The sequence below is a fragment of the Eleutherodactylus coqui genome, chromosome 5 (genome assembly GCF_035609145.1).
Source record: "Eleutherodactylus coqui strain aEleCoq1 chromosome 5, aEleCoq1.hap1, whole genome shotgun sequence".
Lineage (NCBI taxonomy): Eukaryota > Metazoa > Chordata > Amphibia > Anura > Eleutherodactylidae > Eleutherodactylus > Eleutherodactylus coqui.
This window is the reverse complement of record NC_089841.1, coordinates 96,997,195-97,021,537: the sequence shown is the minus strand read 5'-3', so window position 1 is coordinate 97,021,537 and position 24,343 is coordinate 96,997,195. Positions and strand designations below refer to the sequence as shown.

General features: G+C 46.2%; 1 protein-coding gene across 2 annotated transcripts in view; it reads left to right on the top strand.

Annotated features, from left to right (window-relative positions):
* The first annotated feature begins 7,550 nt into the window (after window positions 1-7,550).
* Window positions 7,551-24,343, top strand: part of BDP1 (B double prime 1, subunit of RNA polymerase III transcription initiation factor IIIB) — a 73,396-nt gene continuing 56,603 nt past the window's right edge. For both annotated transcript variants that reach the window (XM_066602925.1, XM_066602924.1), the window contains exons 1-7: window positions 7,551-7,861; window positions 17,012-17,597; window positions 19,921-20,030; window positions 20,161-20,223; window positions 20,573-20,698; window positions 22,279-22,409; window positions 22,491-22,585. In XM_066602925.1, coding sequence (XP_066459022.1) covers window positions 7,632-7,861; window positions 17,012-17,597; window positions 19,921-20,030; window positions 20,161-20,223; window positions 20,573-20,698; window positions 22,279-22,409; window positions 22,491-22,585 — 1,341 coding nt within the window. In that variant the 5' untranslated portion in view covers window positions 7,551-7,631. The remainder of the gene's footprint in view (window positions 7,862-17,011; window positions 17,598-19,920; window positions 20,031-20,160; window positions 20,224-20,572; window positions 20,699-22,278; window positions 22,410-22,490; window positions 22,586-24,343) is intronic.

Genomic DNA, 24,343 nt, shown 5'->3' with positions numbered 1-24,343 from the left:
GAACAACACTTGGCTGTTTTCCTAGTTGTGTATCGCATAGAAAGGCCTTGAAGTGGCCCCAGCTTGGCTCTCCTCCTCAACAAGCACTTTGGCCGTGCCATGTAATGTCAACAATATCACGCTGTGCCAACGATGCACGGCCATATCTGTTGTCTCCTGTAGAAGGATAGGCTGGTTGACACAGTATGTAGCATTCCTTGCTGCTGTGAGCTATGTAGGTTCCCAGATTTAGACTGCAATTGTCCATTGTGCTGCTCTTATATCTCCTGGCCAAAAACACAGTGCCGCAATTATGCTTCCTAAGAAGTTTTCTTTGTGTGTTTTTAAATTTTAGGACAGTGAATAACATTCAGGTGGGAACAAACCCTGCAACCCAGTCCAGGAGCACCACGGCCAGGTCCGCAACGAGCGGGCAGACTGCCCCCCATACAGGAGGTCCGGAGCAGCATGTGGAGACCGCACCAACTGCTGGGCCATCACAGGTCCAACTCCCAGTCTGTGTCCCCACACATCCACAAAGGGCCAGGGAGGAGCACTTAGTGGACCGACTTATTGGCCAGCAGGTCTTGGATTTCCTCCGTGGTCAAAGGCAAATGGATTGGGCAGACGCCCTTGGGCAATGTATAGCAGCTAGCATTCGGCAGCTGCAGCCTGAAATCCAGCTCCAGCTACAAAATGCCCTATTGATGATTGTTGATATTGCCAAAAACCCAGCCAGGGCAAGGGTGCTTTTCAGGGGCATCTGCCAATACGCCCTTAACCAAAGCCTCCCCAGTGAAATGATGGCTCCCCAGGAAGGCCAGCCCCAACCACGTAACCAACATAGGCCCTATGATGCAGCGGGACCTAATGGGTTCTATCACCAGGCTCAGTATGGACACTATTACCACACTCAACACACCCATCCATACATGCTGTCTCATCCCAATTGAGCCACAGCCAGGGCCCTTCCAACAGGCAGCCCCTGCCAACTTGTCCGAAGGCTCTGGGGGAAACCAAGGCCCCACTTTTTGCTTTCACAGTGTTACATAATTTACTGTTAACTATGTTTTCTATTGTTGAACATTGCAGCTGGCTGGCTATTTAGATGTGGTTTTCTAGAGATAAATTTATTTTGTTCTAAAATTTGTCTTCCCTAAATACTCTATTTTGTAACTACAAGAATTGGGAAATTCCGAAAGAACACGCAAGTAAAGACTAGAGATGAGCGAGCCTACTCTCGGTAAGGCAGTTACTCGAGCGAGCATCATTCTTCTCGAGTAACTGCTTAGTGACCCGAGTAGGCTCGGTGGGCTGCGGGGGGAAGAGAGAGATCTCTCTTCCTCCCACTCCGCTCCCCGCAGCCCAATCGAGCCTGCTCGAATCACTAAGCAGTTAATCGAGAAGAGTGATGCTCGCTCATCTCTAGTAAAGACCCTTTTACACGCGACGATTATCTTTCAGAATTGTTCAAATATCCGGTCTCCTGGGGGGTATTTGAACGATGGTTGTCTCGTGTAAATTCATGCAGCGACTGAACAAGAGCTGTTCAGTTCTGCAGTTCACTGGGACGCGCTATTGGGCATCGGCTGCCCTACAGTTTGCCCTGTGTAAATGGGCCTTTAGTCTAGATGGTCATTTAGCCAAAGTAATGCAGCCTAAGGCCTCACTCACAAAGGGCGTTTGCAAAACGCTGCCTTTTCAGCTGTATTTTCAGCACAGCAGAAAACGCTGCCCATTCATTTCAATGGGAGACTCAGCTGAAAACGCCCAAAGATAGAACATGCAGCGCTTTTAAAACGCAGCATTTTCAGCTCTGTGTGAGCAGCCCCATTGAAATGAATGGGAGCCTTGTACAGCATTTAGCACGGGGTTGAAAACGCTGCTGAAAACGCCCTGTGTGAGGAAGGCCTAAGGGGTTACTCGCATGCATCATTCCGTAAATGCATGCCTGTTAATTGCGGATACATAAGGGGACAAGACACATAAGACAGTAATTTATATGGTGTGGTCTGCATTACCAGTGTTGTCTCACTGACCCGATAAAGAAAGCATTTTGCCCAGCATTCAGCCAAAAGGGATTTAAGACTGTGTGCCAAAGAAATATGGGTGGACATTTCCTCACATGATGTCATTCCATGGCTATTGTGCTTCACAGCCCCGACACCCTAATATTATCACAATTGGTACTCCTACATGACAACACTCATTATGGCCTAGCTTAGTTGGCAGACGCCCTCTCGTGGTTTTTCCCCTGTTGCATTCTTCATGTGGGCGTTTGCACCAAAAGGTTGCCCCATCCTGGGCGCTTTGGGTTTCGACATTGTTTTTCTAAAAAAAAAAAGAATTATACGAACCCAGCGCATGGAGGCCGGGAGTTGATACTTACGAAAGGGAAGATCACTCCAGGCCCATCAAACACGAACAAACAATTATGTGATGTGCGTCCAGTCCCAATTGCTGTGGGTTTTGGTCCCTCCAAAAACAAGAGTGAAAATGTAAGCATGGAAAACACACGTTTTGCTTTGTTCTGTTTGGCCGAGATTATCACGGCCACGGCACAGGGCATACAAAGAGCTGTCAGCTTGAAGCCTACAGGGGAACACAATATTGCAAGGGAGGTCCAGAGAGCATACACCTATTTAATGGCTGCACTCTGTTTATGTTTACTCCACTGGGATAAGCCTCACAAACCAATGGCGTATGCCAGGGGTCAATCAGGGAGACATGGTGGCGACACTAATGTTGTAGATCTGTGTAATTATTGTGGACATGGGTTGCAGAGGCCTTACATTATTCACATTTTCCATTTACATCAAAGTATGCCATGATATAGTGGCCAGTCAGCAGCGCCCTGTGCCAGGCAAAAGGAGCTTTGCCATTGTTGGTGGGGAAGAAGTGAATTATAATCTTTTTTTTTTTTTTTGGAAAGAGAACTCTATCAACTATTTTCATCATGCCCAATCCATATGCCGACATTCTTGCCTTACTTGTGTGTACTAATTAAAGGGGAAGCCCTACAGTTTAGAGAGTCTCACAGAGCCCAACCACTGTCTTAATATACCTCAGATTTACAAGGCAGATCGACACTGAAGAACAAACACACAGGTAACAGACATTTTAATTTGCCATCCCAAAGGCAACAAGTCTTTAACACAACATTCTAGGAGGTTCACACGACAAATGTGGACTACCTATGACACCGGCAATTGGTGTGCAGAATACATGAGGCAAAGTAAAATGCCGGTGGGAAATGTGGGCAGTGATTAGGGAAGGCAAACCACGAAATAGGAGTACACAAACATTTTCACGGCCGGCCTCCTAGGAACAGATCCCTCTGATGACGAAAAGAATGCAGGCCAGAGCTCAACCCCTGGCTGGTAAAGAATCTCTGTATGTTGGAACACTTGAACTTGACTCCATCTCTGCTTCATACGGGCCGTTACAAATGCGACAGAAGTTGTGCAGTACCACACATGCTTTTATTATGCCCACCCCACGGCCAGGAGCTACCTGTAGGGTGCCTTTCGAAAACTCCCTAGTGATAAGGATGCGAAAGGCACACTTCACATACCGTCTGGCCCTTGAAAGCCGGTAATTAAACATGTGGTGTGCATTAGTCAAGTTGCGGCGAGGAAAGGGCCGTGTGACGTGCTATGGTGAACCAATGTTCCAGATAGCCTCACAGGTGTTGAGGTGTGAATAATGACCAATATTGAAAGCCCCAATAGGAACTCAAAATGAAAGGAGGTGAAGAAGTTCCCTGTGACAAGGATCTGAAAAAAGAGACAGAAGAATTAGCCAACATGAAAAAACACACCATCAGCAATAAAAAAAAATACACTTTTGCCTGCTCTGTCTAACTCATGACCATCGATGGCGCCTGGAACCTGGCATTACACACGTACACTAACAGGCTGGCAGCACAGTTGGAACGCCCCTTCTTAGCCATACAAGACAAAGCGTCTATGGTTCATGGCTAACCAACATGGCTGAGGGGACGTTAAAGGAAAGCGAGTCGTGTGTCCCAATAATCTACGGTGCCCTTACACGCCAACATAGCGTTGTACACAGGCAATGTGGTAAGGAGTGAGAATCTCAATTTTCGATCCACTCTGCAGCTGGACTAATACGGGACATAACTGTGGCAACAGCAGTAGTACTTGCTCCAAGAAGGCTACAATGTGCCCTCAGACAGACCACTTCAAAGCCATGGGTCTGTTTAACCTTCTAACAGGTGTTTGAAAGAATTGCCCTGCACCATTAGGCCGCTCTCACACAGCAGCGCTGCAAAGCGCCTCGATTTTACTTTAGTTTTCGGCCGCTGTTCCCTCATTGATGAGGTGCGCTAAACACAAAAAATACAACAGACTCCGCTCAAAAATCGCAGCGCTGGAAAGCACAGCAATTGAGCGCATGTCTGCTAGGCTCCGCTGAAAAGAATGGGAGTGTTATACTGCGATTAGCACAGCACTCAGAACGCCACACTAATCGCGGTAAAAAACGCCTGTGTGAGAGCAGCCTTATGGGAAAACAAATATGTTGCAAAATCAACACAAAAAACATTTGGTTTACATTAACGAAAGGCTTCATAAGAGGGGGTGGAGGTCCAGATGGGCTGTAACTAGAGATGAGCGAGTAAACTCGCTAAGGCACATTACTCGAGCGAGTAGTGCCTTAGCCGCGTATCTCCCCGCTCGTCTCTAAAGATTCGGGGGCCGGCGGGGGGCAGGGAACGGTGGGGGAGAGCGGGGAGGAACGGAGGGGAGATCTCTCTCTCCCTCTGCACCCTCCCCCCCCCCCCCCCGCTCCCTTTTGCTCCCCGCCACAACTCCCTCGTCACCGGTGCCAGCCCCCGAATCTTTAGAGATGAGCGAGGAGATACTCGGCTAAGGCACTACTCACTCGAGTAATGTGCCTTAGCGAGTATACTCGCTCATCTCTAGTTGTAACAGTTTATATGGCCAAAAATGGACTATCTCTAGTTACTGCAGTTCAGGCCACCAAAAAAGGGATAAGCTAGTCTATACAATTCACCAAAACACCGCATCCAACCCTGCAGACTAATAGGCGGCCTGCACAGCCACTCTTCTCAGCCCTCCCACAGAGATGAATGGGAGAGTGCATGCACAAAGAGGGCTGAGAAGGTATGCTGTGTGCGGACTCTGCGAGGACACAGCGCCCGGCGGGTACCAGACACCACTCCCGGATTCGCCGTTCTCTGACCTTTGCATCATAATGTAGTTTATAGGGCTCAAAGGTCATGACTGGTTCCCTTTAACCCTTTCCAATCCACTGTCTGACGTCTAAAGACATTATCATTTAAGGCTGTACAGCTCTGATGTTGGAAGACGTCCGTTGGGGTTCTCTTACTGTATATTGCCAACCTCTCTGCTGTTGAAGCCTATCCAATGTATCACCTCATACAGTACTGGCTTTAGCCAGCAGATAGAGCCGTTGTATAATGGCAGAAAGAGTAAGCCCCCTAGGAAAACCAGGATACAAATTGGATTGGAAAGGGTTAAGAGCGGTTACACTTGTATGATGCTGCTGTGACCCAGTCAGGCCTGGTGCACATCTATGTTTACTGTTAGTGGCTTCAGTCACAGAATCCATAAACATTGTCAGGAAAAACAGCGCTGCACTATTTTTTCCAGTTAAATGATTGACACTATGACAGAAAACGGACTCATCCCATTATAGTCAATGGAGTCCATCAGGCGCTACTGGCATCAGTCATATAACAGATCCTGCACTGCTGTCATTTTTATGTTCCTATTACACAACAGCAAAATGGAAACACAGGTGTAGAAGTATATGAACCCAGGAAAGTACTTGCTACAGTAAGGCTGGCTTCACACGGACGAGAAAATTACATGCCATTTGGGCGTTGCGATACAAATCTCGCACGAATATGACCCCTATTCTTTTGAATGGTGTCATATACATGAGCAATTTTTCCCCCCAGCATCATAACTATCTTTGGGCGTGCCCTTGCATCACTCATTGCTCTCAATGGGGCTGGCGGCAGCATTGCGCCACATGCTAGGTGCACACGGTGCGATGAAAAGTTTCCCCATTAAAAGCAATGGGAGAAACTCTGCGATCCTTCGCCGCAGCTGACAGCTACTTTCTTGAAGTGATGCGGGGCGGTTTCGATATAAACGGGGAAATGGCATGTTGGCGAGCGTGATATTGGGCCATGATTCACAGCCTGATATCTCATTCGCCCGTGTGAAGCTAGCCTAACACTGAGGCCAGCGCTGTGTGGCGTCTGAATTGCCATGATGGTCGTCATAAGGATGTGACATAACAGTACAATATTTCAGACGATTGCATTGTAACTCATCCGTAATATGGATCCGTGATACAGATGTATTACAGATGATATTTTGCAACCGTATGTCATCAGTAGTTCATCTGTATTTGCTGTCACTGGTTTTATTTTCTACTGGCCAAATACTGATGCGTATGCGCCCAATAGAAAATAATACAATAAAGGCAAAAATAGATATTAAAACACGACCGTGAAAAATACGGTCATGTGAATATATACATAGATTTACATTAGTTCCATATTACAGAATGCAGGATGCAGACCAAATAAAGAATTAAAATCCCCCCATGGGAGACCGCCTTCACATCTCGTGTGGGTGCGTTAAATTCGACAATGTTCATTTCATCTGACAGTGATATCACAAACTGCAGAAAATCCGAGAGTTGTTTTTTGGAGGGATTATCGAAAATCATATGTGGGTTTTCCTTCCAGTTAAGAGTTTTATTAAAGCTGTATGCCATATTCTGCAATCTGTTTTTACAATGTAACTACTATTTTTACCATTCAAAAAGAAATCTAAATGGCAGATGACACTCCAGTAAATTAGGGCGCAGACTAATAATTTATTGTAGTAACTAAGATGATCGGAGGAGGCGCTGCAGGTCATGCCATCTGCACCGTAGGCATATTAACACATTCTGCCGCAGTTCTCCAGCGCGGCCGATTCACCCAATCAGCTGGCTGGAATCGGCACATGTGACTACACAGCGTGCACGCGGATTGCCTGCAGCAGCCGTGTGCACTACACAGTACAGTTAAGCAGCCGTGTACTACACACTACACTTAAGCAGCACGGGGTTAGGGTTTAGGGTTAGGTTTAGGGTTAGGTTTAGGGTTAGTGTTTAGGGTTAGGGTTAAGCTTTAGGGTTAAGGTTTAGGGTTAGTGTTTAGGGTTAGGTTTAGGGTTGGGGTTAGGGTTAGGTTTAGTTAACCCTAACCCTAAACCTAACCCCGTGCTGCTTAAGTGTAGTGTGTAGTACACGGCTGCTTAACTGTACTGTGTAGTGCACACGGCTGCTGCAGGCAATCCGCGTGCACGCTGTGTAGTCACATGTGCCGATTCCAGCCAGCTGATTGGGTGAATCGGCCGCGCTGGAGAACTGCGGCAGAATGTGTTAATATGCGCACCGTAGCCGATCACTCTGCAGTGTTATGGTAACCAGGGAACGTGACGTTTGACAAGTCGCTTGGAGATGACGTCATTGTGAAACCATTCTATCTCTAGCACGTGATCGGTCCGTGCGTGCTGCTCGCAGGCTGGTGGTGAGTGCGGCTCCGGGATGAGGAAGAGGAGAGGCGGGGAGCCGGCCACACGATGATCCGCAGAGCGAGGCTCAGCTTCAAGCCCAACGTCAGGCCCGGCGGCCGTGCCGCGGCACCGGGGAGTGCCGGCAGCGCCCGGGATGGAGGGGTCGCCCCCGCCGCAGAGCCTGTACTGGAACCCGGAAAGGAGACCAAGACAGCGGGCCCCGGGGAGGCCAGTACAGCGCCGCTCAGCGGGGGCCCTGGAGAAGCGCAGCCTCTGGAGGAGAGCAATGCAGAACCGTGAGTGTGGGCTGCACAGGAGCTGTAATCGTAGTGGGGCGTTGATCAGGAGACGGCAGGTCACAATGTGCCATAGGACAGGGGTTATATGTGATGCCATTCTGTACAGTGCTGGCTGCGGCTTACAATCAGCCATGCAGAATATGCCATAGCCGTGTATTGTGGCTGGTGATGGATATGGCACAGTTGGCTGCTACAAATGGTCGGTGATAAAGCGGCCAGGACAGCGGGAATCGGCAAGCGGATTGGCCCTGCCGTCCAAATGCAGTTATAAGAGCAGTCCAGCTGCAGGTGACAACTAGTCCTGGCCGCCTCCGATGTGGTCAGGGACCCACGATGAATGGCCACTTTATTCTAGGCACTGCCCCTTCCCTGTGTAGAAGTGTGACGCCTGACCCCGGACTGCAGCGCAGAATCAAGTCAGCAGGTTGTCTGTGACGCCACATTAAGGATACGGTCACATATAGTGGAAATGGTGACGACTTTCTAAAGCTGCACTGAAATCTGCATCAAAACCACGTAAAAAGAGTGCACCGTTGGCGCAGATTCTAGCGCGGTTTTTTAATGTCGATCCACGGGGGATTTCAACCTTTCGGTTGAGCGGGTGACGTCTGCTGCAGAGTCCCATAAAAATAACGGCCCAGGATCTGCACCTGCGCTGCAAATTTTGGCAGTTTTGATGCAGATTAGTCACTGCAGTAACCTGCGCCATTTCTGCTATGTGTGAACGTATCCATAAATGAGCCAGGTCATCAGTGCTAGACTAGCAGGGGCCAGGGTTTAACAATCTGCCACCCTTGTGGGGGGTTTTCATTCAGTGATGTGAAGAGTATCCAGAGAATGTGAGCAAGGAAAAACAGCCTGCATAAGGGGGATGTAAATAACTCATCAATGAGAGGGGTCAGAGGAGGAGGTCAAGAATTGTTCTGATGAGCAAGTGGTGCGCAGGCAAGTACAACGCCGGTCCTCCAGCTAACATGTCTGCATATTCCAACTGCCGTTCCTTATCATGAACAGGTGAATCAAAGCTCTCTAATTTAGTTCCAGTGTCATTGCTGTCTAAGAGAAACAGTAAGGCAAGGCTCTATTATGGAAAATAGCCCTAAAGTTGGATCACTGAGCAGTGAAAAAAACCTCACCTGGTCGGATTAATCCAGATTTCTGTTCCACCATGCTAATGGGAGGGTTAGAATTTGGTGCAAGCAGCATGGATCGCTGAACCCTTCCTGTGAGCAGAGCACATCAGCACCTCTATCTAATCTATGGCAACTGCAAGAAGCTTCCTGTCCGCACGGGCCGATATTCCTGCTGGATGACTTCAGCCCCTCGTGGCTATGCTATGCCACAGTGAATTGCTGTGTGGAGGTCCAAACGCTGCAAGATGGGTGTCTCTAATAAAGTGGCCATGTAGTGTACAGCAGCTGCTCGCATGTTTTTCCTATTGTGTTGTCAGGGCTGTGGATAGTCGCATGTGGTGAATGTTGTCTTAAAGGGGTTTTGTCATTTCGCCTATTCCTCCCCCGTCATTCTCCTTACCACGTATTCTCCTGGCTGAGCTTCTGCAGTGCCCCTGGGTCAGCTCACTGCACGCTGGCTGGCTTGTTATAAAGCCTCACATTCGTCTTCCTGGCGGTCAGTGAAGGTCATGCCCCTGTGATGTAGCCTTCACTACCTAGGGAGGAATTCTGATCTGTTGCAGAGACAGCTCGCATGAGCAGCCTATGCAGTAGATCAGCACTCCCTCTGCTGGCCTGTGAACTGTGATGTAACATACATTGGCTGGCAGGAAGAAGATTGCCTGTGAATGTACGTAACCTCACAGGAAGGAGAGGAATCAGCCAGCTGGAGGTGAGGTGATCCAGGGGGACTGCAGGAGACAGGAGAAGATCAGTGAGGTGAAGATCTGGTAAGTAGGCTGACGGGGGAGGAATAGGGGAGTATAGAATTTTTTATTTTTTTTTAAATGACAGAACCCCGTTTAAGGTTTCTCTGTACTGTGACATCGGTTTGCACAACTTGACAGTTGCTATACTCAAGCAAAGCCAATGTGGTGACTTGTCACTTTACAGTGTGCGTCATGTTCTGTGCCACATGTGTGATCCACCAGCTATGCCACAGACCCTGGTGGCTGTAAAGTTATTGTGTCACCAGGTTCATGAAGCTTGACTTCGTGCTGAGCTCCAAGTCACCATGCTGGCTTCTACCCACCTGTATGTACCCAGAGTCCAATTGTGTGTAAAAAATAAATAAATAAAATCAATAATTAAAAAAAAATCTCCATGCTCAATAGATTGGGACAAAAATCAGGCCGTTGGGTAGTGGGCTCAAATAGCCGTCACTTATTATATGAAAAAAAGTTGCTTTTGGGTTCTAGGCTACCCAGAATAAGGGACTTTGTTGTGGATGGTGGCCTGTTACCATTAGGCACACTGTTGGGCGAGGGGGGGGGGGGGGGGGGGGCTCTGACGAGCGCGTGGTTCCAATACCTTCAGATTTTATATGAGTACTGGGGCCAATCTCTCTGATTTGACCGCACCACCTACGCCCTTCAAGTCACTATGTGAGGGGTCTCGGCGGATGAAGGGTGAGATCTCCGTGGTGTATGGCATCTTGGTCACTGGAGGAGGACCGGGACGTGGTAAAGGGATTCCAGAGATCTTGGGGAAAAGGAGCTAGGCCGGTCTCTGACAGAGGATTAATGGGATAAGGCTTGGTGTTTGACCCACAAGATGTCAGTCTCAGGCAACCACCAAGAGCTGAATTATTTACTTATAACGAGCTGGTATTGGACGCCAGCACGTCTAGCCAGATGTTGTCTGGGAACCCCTGAGGTGTGCTGGAGTTGTTTGGGAGAGACTGGCACACTTACACACATATGGTGGTGTTGTCCCCGACTTTCCAGGCTGTGGTTGGAGATAGAGGGCCTATACAATGTTCTGAATGGGGGCTCTCTGACATGTACACCAGAAATTGCTTTACTATCCATCTTGCCGGGGTCCATTGGTACCAACAAAAGGAATATCCTAAGATTTTTCCTCCAGGCCATGAGGATAGTGATCCCGGTACTATTGTACCTTGTCACCACCGGAAGCTAGGAATTTGACAGGGCTTGCATGGAGGAACGCCCCTGTCACGCCCCTAGCTCCCGATTGGCTGTATTGTGCCCAGTACCTCTCCTGGCTCCCCCCTCCTCCCTCTCCTGTGCCGCCTCCTATGTCCTCTCTGTCCTCCTTTCTCCTGTGCCCCTCTTTACTACTATGCCCCGCCCCCCCCCCCCCCCCCATCTGCTGCCTGTACCCCTCTTCGTCTCTCTGACCCCTCTTCCTCTGGTCCCGGCTCCGCTTCTCCCGGAAGTGTCCCCCCCCCCCCCCCCCCCCCTTCCCCCACCGCTTTCCAGCTTCTGAGTGTTGGCTGTGATTTCCCGTCCCCTACTCCTCCTCACTTCTCTCATTTTCCCCGGGACTCTGGCAGGTCTGGACCATACCAGCGGCCAGGGATACGGTGACTTTTCCCCGTCCATTGCGTGGTCTCCGGAGCCCTCGAGGCTCTGATGTTCGTCTCCGGTCGTCAGGCACTGCCGCTGGGAACTTTGGGCTGAGAGTGGACAGAAGTTTGTGGCAGCTGGGAGGTCGGAGGATAGGGCCAGGGGAAAGCTGCCTGCTTGTCCTCTGGTCCGTGGCCGCCGCCACTCTCTGGACACCTGCCCGGCCTGCTCCGGGGACAGTGATATCAGCAACAGCGTCTGTATAGATTTTTGCCTGCCGTAGAGGGTTAGGGTTCGTTTTCCTGTTAGGCTTACATTATTAATAGAGTTGAGTGAACATTCTCTGCCGAGCTTGATGCTCGTTCGAATATTGGCGTACTCGATGGCGCACGAGCATCAAGCCGTGTTCGACCCTGCCCCAGTTTTCGGCTCCTCCCCGCTGTGGAGAGAGAGAAACCTAGAAGAAAAAAAGCTCTGCACCTGGCGCCCCACATACAAAAATGCTCTAGTCTCCTATTGTAGTCAATGGGGTTCGTAACTCGAAAAGCTCGACTCGAATAACGCGGATCTGAGTATTTCGATGCTCGCTCATCTCTAATTATTACCTCCAAATGCTTCCATGATACAGCTGTAACAAGGAAGCATTTACAGCTAATAATGTAAGCCTAACAGGAAAACAAACCCCTAACCCCAACCCTCCAGGGCAGGCAAAAATTCATACAGACGCTGCTAGGACCTTTAGGAATTCAGCCAATCGGGAGCTAGGGGTGTGACAGGGGCGTTCCTCCATGCAAGCCCTGTCAAACACCTAGCTTCTGGTGGTGACAAGGTACAATAGTACCAGTGATTCCTAGGTTTTGGAAATCACAGGATCCCACGACACGATTGAACTGGGTAACAGCAATGGATGAAACTAGGCATATGGAGCTGAGGGCCAGTGATGATGATCAATATACGTCTTATTATGATACTTGGTAGGCATGGTTGACATTTTGTAAATCCGCTGGGTTTGATCAATGGATGGCAAATGGGATTTTACCCTAGCAATAGCTGGTTAAGGTTCGATCGACGGGTACAGGCTTGAGGCACACTCTTTCTTTCTCTCTATCTCTCTCTTCTGCTATCTTCTTCTCTGTCCCCCTTTTTACTTTTTTGTCTTTTTTTCCGATTCTTTCACACCTTCATTTCCTGTTCCTTTTCCTTCTTCCTACCTGCGATCTATTGAGCGTGGAGATTTTTTCTTTTTTTACACACAATTGGATTTATTCAAGGAGACCCACTAATCCAGTGGGTACCATCTCTCTTGACGACTCTCCAGAGACCCCTGGATTTAGACAGAATTGGAACCAGCCATTACACATAAGTACAAGGCAGTCTGGGACGTGGAGGTGCAGGCGGGTTGCCCCTAATCCAGGAACTCCGGCATGGCACCGGGTGAGTCCCTTTTCATTTAACCATAAATAATATGAAATCCCAGGTGTTGTTATACCTGAGGCGCTGCCTATTTGTTTGTTTTGTATCGTGCAGAATGACAGCTTTTTCTTTGTACACAAAAGTGAGGGAGCAGTCAGTCTGCATGACATGGGTGGGGAGAAGCCTGCATGGTCTGCCACCATGACTCGGAGCTCAGCCCTAAACCAAGCTTTATGAACCTGGTGGTAGAATACATTTATGGTCTGTATACACATAGTGGAAATGCTGTTCATTTTACGCTGCAAAATCCGCAGTATTTCCGCATTAGAAACAGAGTCAAAATCTGCACCACAGGTCTACCCCAGTCCTGCATGCCGCCCCTCTCACCTCGCAGTCAGCAGCCCCTCACTGCACCACACGGAGACCCCTCACCTCCTTTCTACTAAACCTCACGGTCGTCGGTGAGATGAAAGTGGGCTCATCCCCTGACCAGCAGCTGCTGATTGCGAGGTGAGGGGTGCGGCAGGCCGGGATCGGCTGCGGATGTACCACTGATTTTGACTCTGTTTTTGATGAGGAAATGCTGTGGATTTTGCATAGGAATTCTGAGCTGCAGAAAATCAGCATTTCCGCTATGGGTCACACGAGCGTTTGCATATTTGCAGTGCGTTTGTGCGCGTCGGTTGTTGCATATGAGCATGCACAACAGTGTTCTCTAAAAAAATAGTGTACCGATGCTCTCAGCCATTGAAATGGCCAAAGAGTTTAATGAATTCAAAATATGTTCTTTGTATGTGCAAATATGCAGCAAAATAGAGCATGCTGCGTTTTTTTTATTGGGTGTAACGCAATTGCGCACGGAAACTTTGCACTTGTGAACAAACCCATTGAATACAATGGAAGCTTTTTTCTGGTGTGATACAGACCTTGAAGCTGTGAGCGCTGTACGCTTCCCCTCAGAGGATCGGACTGGTTACTTGACAAGTCCGTGCACGGTAATACTCATACTCCCTTTAACATTACAGTTCTGAGAACCGCGTTGTTCAGCGCTGTAATTACTGCAACCAATTAATGCCTCGTATGGCGAATCATATAGATTACTGTCATTGCTTCCCTTGTACCCCAAGTCCGCTCTCACAGAGGCATTTTACCGTGATTTTCAGCAGTGTTTTTGAAGGCATTTTACAGCGTTTTTTAACGCACCCCATCATTGTGATGGGTGACGAGGTGTGTTAAAACCTACTAAAATAAAGCAGACAGCACTTAAAACTCACAGCATTAGAAACGACGCGTTTGTGCGCAGGTCTGCAAAGCCGCCTTGAAATCATTGAAGGTATTGTACTGCGATTATCGCTGCCTTTGAACCTGAGGTAAAAAGCAGGCTGTGTGAGACAGGCGCATTTTACTGCGATTAATGCGGCATTTTGAACGCCACTTTAATCGCTCCCATTGAAATCAACGTGGCTTTGCAGACATGCATTCGATCGTGACACTGAATGCCGCCTTCCAGCCCCATGATTTTCGAGCGTTGCCTGCTCTGTCTTTGGCCGTTTATCGCACCTCATTACCCATCACTATGATGAGGTGCGCTAAAACACGCTGAAAGCGAAAGTCGCGTTCATGTGTGAGGTCGGCCCAAGGGTTTTGAAATGTTTTGTTCGGTTGCTTCATGTCTTGTTACATATTTGCAAGGGTTTCATCCCTTGACACCATTCCTGAACCATGTGTCACTGTAGGGGCGTAGATTCCCTAGATAGTAACTAGTAGTCATCTGTGTCAGTAGGATACATGGAGGACTGTTGTCCATTATCATTTAAGGCCTTATTGCATGGGCAGATAACTGGGAATGAACCTTCACAGATATAGACTAAAAAATGCCTTTATTATTATCCTTAAAAACATATATGGGCCGACAACCAATTTAGACACTTTACACAAGGGATTTACTGATGGGTAACACAGTGATCCCACTGTTACCCATCCAAAAGATTTCAATAATGAAATACGATGACCATATAGTCTGTTAGTCCGAGTATGATATAAGTTTGGACAAAAGGCAGAGAGACTGTGGATGTCAGATCTATATAAAGGATTCTGACAACCAATTTATCTTATGAGATAACAGATCATAGTAGCTCACTGATTCATATTGTAGATGTAAAAGTACAAATATGAATCATCGTGCTTCCAGAAGAAAGAAAAACATCTCAACGCGTTTCCCTGCTTGATTATGAGCAGTTCGTCAGGAGCTGATGGTCAGAACTGGTTAATGCCAGTCATGTTTATTGAGATCTACTGAGCGGATAAACTTATAAATAAGTCACCCTTGTCTCATAGAACAACGCTGCGGAATATGTTGGCGCTATACAAATAAAGTTTATTATTATTATTAACGTAACTTGGTGTCAGATGTAACACTGGCACTATGATGTAGCAGTGTCAGTGTATCACCCCACAGATCACCAGGGTGACGTATCATAGAGTAGGGATTTGTATTTTAGGTTCAAGATTGAGATGCCACCAATCCAAATCGACGGAAAGATGGATTACTTAACCAGTTGCTCTGGGTTAATAACTGGGAATGAACATTCGTCCAAACCACACTGCCAGCAACCATATTTACCAACGTACCAATACAAAAAAAAAAAAAAGGGCGGGTACAAACACTACTCCCCAACCGGCAGATTGCTATGTGGGGGAGCATTGCACACGTGGAAGATACTGATGAGCAACCCCTTGCATACTTACCACATATTGGGGAGAGTGACTGCTTAATATTATAGTTGCACATACAAATGGTGCCAGGTCACACTGATACACGTAGTGACCCATGCAGGCTTACGACCTTTTACTGACGCCACATACCATTCACTCCGGCAGCTTGCCCTGCACTTCAAAGTGAACCACACTGGACTAACGCCCTAATTAGTTAATATTTTGGCCAAAATACGTGAACTCGCAACTCCCATCAAGGGTCTTTGCCATCTTGCAAGATACTCCCACCGATCAGCAAGTTATCCTCGGTGCTGTAGATGGGGAATAACTTGAAATATTGATGCAGCCCCTTTTAAAGTAACCCTCTGGTCCTGGACATAGATGACCAAGCAGCTTCACTGACTACCTGATTGTAATTGCAGTGTCCTCCCAGCAGGCAGAGATGGTACTGACTCTAGCTGCTCAGGTGATGTTATGCTGATGCACAGAATAGTGAAACAGAAAGCAAGGAGAAATATCAGCATCAAGATAGTGCCTGATAAGCATCAGACAAGAGGTTGCATGGTATGGAAGTGACTGCAGTATTAGAAGAGACCTCCTGATTGTGATAATCAGATGAGGGATGCTGGGATGGAAAAAGTGTGTTTTTTGCCATTGCGGCCCGTTAATTAATTCCGACCAGTTTGTCAAGTGGTGATGGTGGCACATAACAGCCCTTTACTTGTATAGCTACCGTGTTTCCCTGAAAATAATACCCTGTCTTATATTAATGTTTGCCCCAAAAGAGGCACTAAGTTTTATTTTCAGGGGATGTCTCATTATACTTAACTAGCAGGCTCGGTCCGCATCCCTCCCGCTTCTCTCTGGACCCCCGACGCACCTCTTGCAGTCCTCGGCCGCCCACAGAAGATCACTTCCTAGTTACGGGATTCATAAATCCACCCTCCACAAAGTGATGGCTCTGATTGGTTCTCCAGCGCTGCTCAGCAAATCAATGCAGTGCTCGATGAAGCAATGCGATGGCTGTGATTGGGTCATCGAGCACCACACTGATAGGTTCTTCGACTACTGCTCAGCCAATCACAGCCATTGTGTTGCGGAGGTGGGATTTATGAATTGGCTGAGTCGTGGCATTACCAAGCCTGCTTGCTAATGTATTCCTGCTTTTATGTAATGCAGCTTGGGTTTATTTTCGGGGTAGGGCTTATATTTCAAGCCCCTCTGAAAACCCTGAGAAATCATAGTAGGCTTATTTTCAGGGTAGGTCTTATTTTTGGGGAAACTGTCTACCAATCTAAATGTTTGACTTTGTCTCCTGCTCTTTGTGGTGTTAACTTTTTTAAGCAAAAAGCTACTACTGCGCTGTAAATTAGTGGACTTTGGTAGCATTAGACAAGCCTGACTGCTGGCCTGTACCAAATTTCGGGTTTGCATTCAGGGTACCTCTTGTTTACTCTAGAAAGTAAAAGAACTGTTCAGGATCACACGGTCCTCCATATAACTTATCCAGTTTACTTCTTTATTTCTTCCTATACTAGTATTGACGCGGCAGCTCCAGTTGGCAATGAAGTGGCACCAAGTAAGACCGCTCCTGCTCCACTCCAACGGAGGAAGAGAATTTCAACTCTGCCTAACCTGGCAAAACCGAGGGTTTCAAATTCGGCGTCTGCTGGTGTTCCCCCTCCCAAACCTTCTCAAGTGGATACTCCGTCAACACCACCCATCATCCCTGCCCCATGTAAAATTGAAGGTCCTTCCCCTGAGAAGGGCAAAGTGCAGAGCCCTCAGAAATCACCGGTGCCCGTTTCCACCCCTCAAGGGCAACATGTAACTTTACCTGAAAAAAGGACTCCGGTGCCCCAAGTTCCTCAGTTTTCTGCATACAAGAAATCTGTCCTTAAACAGCAAGAAGTTAGTCCTGCCAAAGCTGTGGATTGCGCACAGACGGAGGAGCCGAGTCCGCTGAAGGAACGGCCGTCCCAAAAATCCTGCAGCAACGAAGTATTTGAAGTGATTAAAAAAACGACAGCGAAAAAGATAACCGCCGGTAATCTGGAAAAGGAGAGACTTAAACGAGCGCAAAAACTACGAGACTTGCTGAGAGCTGAATTGCGGAAAGAGCGGGTGAGAGCCATAGGTTGATGGGGGATGGACAGTGTCAAACGTGTGCCTACTGTCACTTACCTATTCAAAACATATGAAGCATTTTTCTATTGTACTTAACCCCTTAAGAACCAGACACTTTTTAGGGATTTTACCCATGTGGTGGTTTTACTGCCCTATTTTTTTTCCTTCAGCTACCAAAATTATTTTTGATGAGCTTTTTTTTTTTTTGTGACATATAGGCCAATATTTTTAATATCTTTTTTTACTGACAGTTTTTTCCGTTTTATTGGGGGTAAAAAGTAAAAAAAAGATTTAAAAAAAACAAAACATTTTATATTAATTTTTTTAAAATTTGTATATTTACACTAAAATAAAGTGCAAGAACGGGTTCCTTATTTTGTTCCGGACGTTTTGATATATAATATGTATTGTTTTGGATTACTGGGCGGATAAGGCGACTGTTTTAGTTGGTGTCGACTTTGGGTTATTTTTTTCTTTTATGTATATATTTTTATTTTTTTCTGTGAATTCTTTTTACTTTATGTAATTATATAAGACCTCTGGGGGGCATTCACATGTTCATTTTTTTTTTTTATTATTACACACTTTTCCACTGTAGCTGGGGCATCCATAGGAGCCCCAGTTACAGAGGAAAACATCCCCCTGTAGTGACAAGAGTCACTGGCAGAGCTGATCAGGGTCTGCTAAGACCCTGCAGCTCTGCTGTAACAGGTGGCACCCGGCAGTCACATGACAGCCGGCTCGTGTAGTAGAAGAAAAACCTGTTCGTGCATAGCGCTCATTGAGCGTTGTGTACGAGAAAAAAAGAAAGCAGAAAGCGTTAAAAACCTCTTTCCCCTTCTCCTACAGGTTCTGTGACTAACAGCTGACAACCGGACCTGCTTTTGATTGATTGCAGAAGCAGGGGCTTTAATCCCCCACCGTATTTTTACTATCGGCTAAGATTAAAACCCAGGACCAAGTTCCGTAAATTTACTGTGCTTAGTCTTTAATGCATTAAAGGAGTTGTCCGAATATGATATGTGCGGACGCCCACCGCGGATTCCACAGCAAATATCCATCTGTTGTCAGGAGCCCCTGCAATGTAGGAGGTGTAGAGAAGGCAGAGGCGTTTTTTTAACCACTTGTGCCTTTTCATTTTTAGGTTACATAGTGTTCAGTGAGCGCTATGTAGTGAAGAGAGAAAGTGTTGTTTGGGGGGGGGGGGGGGGGGGGGTTGTACTTCCTCTTTTCGACCCAACGATCACGTGACTGCCAGGTGCCCCCTAAGTCGCAGGTTCATAGTGGTTTGATACTGTCAAAGCTGATACTGGCATGGATATCACACAACTGAAAGAATCAGTGCAAAACCGGAAAACATGGAGGAGCTCGCCTTTAGGATCGCCGAGGGTCGTGAACAACTAAAGAGCTAACAACAACAGCAGAACCAAATCAAATCAGTTACGGACTACTGTTACCACAAGGTCATGTTTCCCCCTGTAATTGGGCCTCCTATGGATGCTGCAGCTACAGGGGAAAAGTGTGAATTAAAAGAACGAAACAGTGTGAATGACCCCCAGAGGTCTTATATGACGTCATGGGGGACAACGATGCTTTGGCTAGAAAAAAAATAACAGAAAAAAATAAAAAGATATCTAAAAAAGAAAAATGACCCACCACCGACAAAAACCCAAACCGTTGCCATATGCACTGTGTAATCTGAGACTATACAAATTATATATCAAAGCTTCTGAAACAAAATCCAATATCTATACTTTTTTTTAGCGTACATATACCTTTTAATATTTAAAAAAATAACTATCAATTTAAACGGGTTTTCCTTTTTTTAACCCCTAATAATTAGAAGGGGGGAGGGGAAATGGGGATAAAGTTACATTTAAAAATTAGCCATATATGTTTTGGTGAAGAGAGAGAGAAAAAAAAAAAAAGCAAAAATAATTTTAGTAGCTGAAGGAAAAAAAAACAATAAGGCAGTAAAACCACCACATGGGTCAAATCCCTAAAAAGTATCTGGTCCTTGAGGAACAAAACAGCCTGGTCGTTAAGGGGTTAAGTTGAGTGTTCTAATTCAGTGTATGCCTGTCTTGTAAGGAAGTAGTGTGTTTGACTATGATTTTGGAGTCCATTTTGGGGGTTCCGTCACAAATGCCAAAGGTCCAAATTGAGACGGCACTCGTGAATGGAACCATTCGCTTGGTGTCCTTTTGACAAGGCTTCGGCTCATGTCCGTGTATTTGGAGTATAGAATAGCGTAATCCGAAATGGCTGTGTGAATGCCCTCTAATGTTAATGGTGTTGACTTGTTGGTATCGTGCTACAGAAAGCTCGGAAGGCAAAACATCCCGTTATAAATCCAACGGTGGAGCCTGAAAAATCCAAGATGACGATGAGGGACTTCATACACTTCATCCCGCTGACTAACCCAATGAGGTAGGTCTGTTTTGGCTTTTTTTGCATGTGTAAGTGCCTTTTAGATCTTGTATGTGGTGGTTGTTCACGTGAACTGACCATGAGGAATTCTAACTCTCCTTATATTTGCTCCCCGTTTTTTTTAATGAAGCTCTTCACTTGAAGAAAGTAAAAGCAGTGAGAAGTCGTTCCCCGTGGAGAGTCAGCCTACTGGGTAAGTGGCAATAAACCTTTCCTAGCAGCATGGCTTTCCTTACAATATTAGTTTTCTGTTTAGCTCAGCCAGGGATCATGTGCCCTTATGGAACACCTATAGATTCCGTGTCAGAGCTCCGTGGCTCCAAGATGACAGAACTCTGCCCCTGTTTAATGAAAAAAAAAACGAAACTTTTATGTAGTTAATAGCACCTCCTTCTTCTCAGTCTCTCAGAGAGGGAGATTGGTATAAGGCCTCCCTCAAAAATGGGTTTGCAGAAACGCAGCGTTTCTTCCCACTCATGGCTGCATACTAGTTTTCTATATTTATTCTTCTGCCTTATTTTGCTTTTTCCCTTATATCTTAGAATTGTAGGGAAAAACGGTTCTGAAGAAGATGATCTTGATGATGACGATGAAGAAGACGATAGCCAGTTATTGGCTCCTCGTGTGAAGGTGGCAGAGGATGGCTCCATTATTCTTGATGAGGAGAGGTAAGCTATTATGGTGTCAATTAGAAGTTTTAATTCACTTTTATTTTAATTTTATGATGTGATTTAATAGTTATATTTTATAAACTCTTAAAGGAAAATATCCTACTTTGTGTTCTAGGATCTGCCCCAATTAGTAGCATATTTGTTTACTATGAACACTGAAAATGAGCGACTTGTGCTTAAAGCGACATGGTTTGCTCACAATACCTAATTACTTTATATTATGCACTAATGACTGGGGATCTTTTTATGACTTGCTGTGTATAACTCAAGCCTATTGGAGGAGAAAAAGCTGCAGGGACGGGAAGCACGGCGGATGCATCCGGGCACGCCGGTTGACGCGCCAGGCACATGCGCAGTGCCTTTTTTAAAAAAAAATATAAATCTTCTGCTATTCCACGCAACGGGTTCTGCAAATCAAATCCGCCCGTTTGCATGAGGCCTTACGTTGATAGATCGGACTTTTACGGATGCAGTCATACCAAATATTTATTTTTGCGTTACTTAGATTTATTTGAAAGCTTTTATCTTTTATTTTTGTTAATAATTAGTAAAACGTCTTTTTTTAAACTTATTTTCATCTTTTTTTTTTTTATTAATTTAAAATTTTTTTTTCTCTTTTTAGCTACGGGAGAGGACAATAACTTGCGATTCTTTGATTGCTCCTGCAGTTTGATGTACTGCTGTAGCATTACATGATATCAAGATCTGACAGGCATTCTATCAAGGCACACCACAGGCATGGCTTGATAGGCTCTCTGCATTGGCAGCCCTAGGGCCTTTCAGAAGGCCCCCGACTGCCATGACAACCGCATGACACCCTGCAATGTCATCAGGGGAAGGTCATACAGGACCCCAAACATTGGTTGGTGCATTTAAATGCCGCTGTCAGAATGGACTGCAGCATGTAAAGGGTTAATGGCTCCGATGAGCCGCACGGCTTATCGGAGCAGTTGCAGGCGGGTGAGGGATCAGTCGGCATCCCCTTTATCTGGAGCGGGATCGACCCGCGATCTCCTTCCATATACACACGCTGAACCTGCAGAAAGTAACTGTACATTCTGTGGTGTTAAGGGGTTAAATAATAGTTTTTTTTCTTGTTTTTCTCTAGTCAGATTTGCTTCTATTCTTGGGATTCTTATTTAATTTAATTTATTTAAATTAAATTTTAAAGTGTCATTAATTGCAGCTTGCTGTACAAAGCGGTATTTATGGGGAATTTGAAAATTTTCAAAAGCAGCCCAGGTCTTCATTGGCTTCTGTTTTGCTTCTGTTTACACTCTGCTTTTGCTCCATCAATTTAGTTTTCCGTGTCGATGTTGCTAATTTTCTGCTGCCCTGCTGTTTGCACTCCACTTACAGGTGTGTGCATGGGGTTCTGTATCCTAAGCCAGCCACTCTATCAGTACTGTACTGGCCGGGACGTCCTCTCTTACACTTCCCATGCTGCCTTGTAGAGCCCTTCTCCAGCATCTGAGTTCCTGCCCCTCTGTTGCATGTAGTAATTAGCAGTGTCTTCACGTCCCTGTTACTAGAAAATAAATATTTATAAGCAGTCACTTTTTTCATTTGGATTTCAGTTTAACTGTGGAAGTGTCCAGAAATAAAGCGCCAATCGTTGAAGGGAACGATCCCATTTTTGAACGAGGTTCCACAACAACGTATTCTAGTTTTCGGAAGAACAACTACTCCAAGCCGTGGTCTGAGCCAGGTCTGTGTACTAACTGTCCTCTGATATTAGTGGTATATATGCACATTACATCTCTGACCAAGCATTTTTGTTGTCTTTTAGAAACGGATATGTTCTTCTTGGCTATCAGTATGGTGGGAACAGACTTTTCAATGATTGGCCAACTTTTCCCTCACAGGGAGAGAATAGAAATCAAGGTGAGTCGCCACTTTTGTTACTTCCTAAGATAAGCCATTTCATTTTTTAAAAGTGGGGTTATCATTTTTCAGCTTACTTTTTCTGTGCTACTCACTGGAGAAGTAGAGCGAGTCACCACTGGCAGGATGCTGTAGTGCTACTTAAACAAATTGCTCTCTAATATAGACCACAAGAAACTCCTATATGACAATATTAACCTAAAGGGGTTTTGTCATATAAAAAAAAAATCAATACTTACCTTTTCCTCCCCAGGCAGTCTACTTACCGCACTTTCTCCCCACCGATCCTCTCCTGGCTCCTGCAGTCCCAGGTCAGGACACCTCCAGCCAGCCGGATCGTTCTTCTTCCGGTGACGTTGCATATATTGCCGGCATTCTCCCTCCTGCAGGGCAATGTACACTACGTCACTAGTATGTGTGCCGGGCTAATGCCGAGACTGCGCATGCACACTGTCTTGCCATGAGTGTTCCTATACGAACGCTGCCAGACAGTGCTCATGCGCAGCCTCAGCATTGGCCCGACATAGCAATTAGTGCTCCCTGGTAGGCAGTGAACACTACTTCACTATTGATGGAGCCTATACCGATTTGCCGGAAGAAGAAAGCCACTGCATAGCAGGAAGAAGAGAATCCGGCCGGTTTGCAGCGAGGGGGACTGCAGGAGCGAGGAGAATATTCGATAAGTAGAGTGCCTGGGGAAGAATAGGTAAGTATAGAATTATTTTTTTAATGACAAAGCCCCTTTAAGGCCGGCTGCACACGAGCGTGACGGGCTCCGCCGTGGAAATAAATTGCGGCATGTCCTATCTATTGTTCCCTCAGAATGCATTGCCCATTGTTTTCAATGGGGCCGAAAAATACATTGCACGGCGTGCAATGTGCATGCTAGTGCGATGCGAGACTTCCCATTGAAAACAATGGGAAACACTTGCTGGCATGGCTAAAAGCCTCGCTGGAGGATTGCAACTGCACTGAAGTGATGGGAGGCGTTTTTGACACAAACTCCTTGCATTCCGTGGGGATATCTCACTCGGCTGTGTGAAACTAGTCTAAGATGTATCTTTTACCGTTTAAGGGTAAACGGTAAACTCCCTCTGATCACCGCTGAATCCCCTTCATGGTTTGCCCAAACATAGTGCTGCACACCTGGTTGTGGCGGTACCCAGTACTGCAGCTCTATCCAATGGGACTTTGAGCTACAGTACCAAAGCTGGAGTCTTATTGCCCATTCAACAAATGACAGGCGTACCGGATATCAGACACCCTCCAATCAGATAGTGATGCCTATCCTTACAGTTCCGTAAAACCCCTTTAAAGGAAATCTGTCAGATTTGATTTTAGGAGCTAAACCACTATAATGTTAGGTGGTTGGTGTGTAGCCATGTCTAAATGCCTGTTCTCCTCTGCACTGATCTTGGAATGTCCTCAAAATCTATCTATGTATTTTTTTATATTGATGACACCAGTTTGAGGAGTAAGTGACTTTCTCATGACTCGTCTGAAGATGTGATGGTTAGGAAGAACCTAGTCGTCTAATTGCTGCTGAATAGTGAAAAGAGTAGAGCCAGGGGAAAGGGAAGTTTACACATTGGAGTAGGAAGAGATAGTGGGAGCTCCAATTGTAGCGTTATCAGGTCTGCACAAACTTATTGGGTGCAAGTTTATACATATGGGTTTACATTTCCACAGTATACAATTGTATCTGCCTGAAGTGAAGTAATAGAAAACGAGGAGGAAAAACCGGACTCCCCCTTTTGG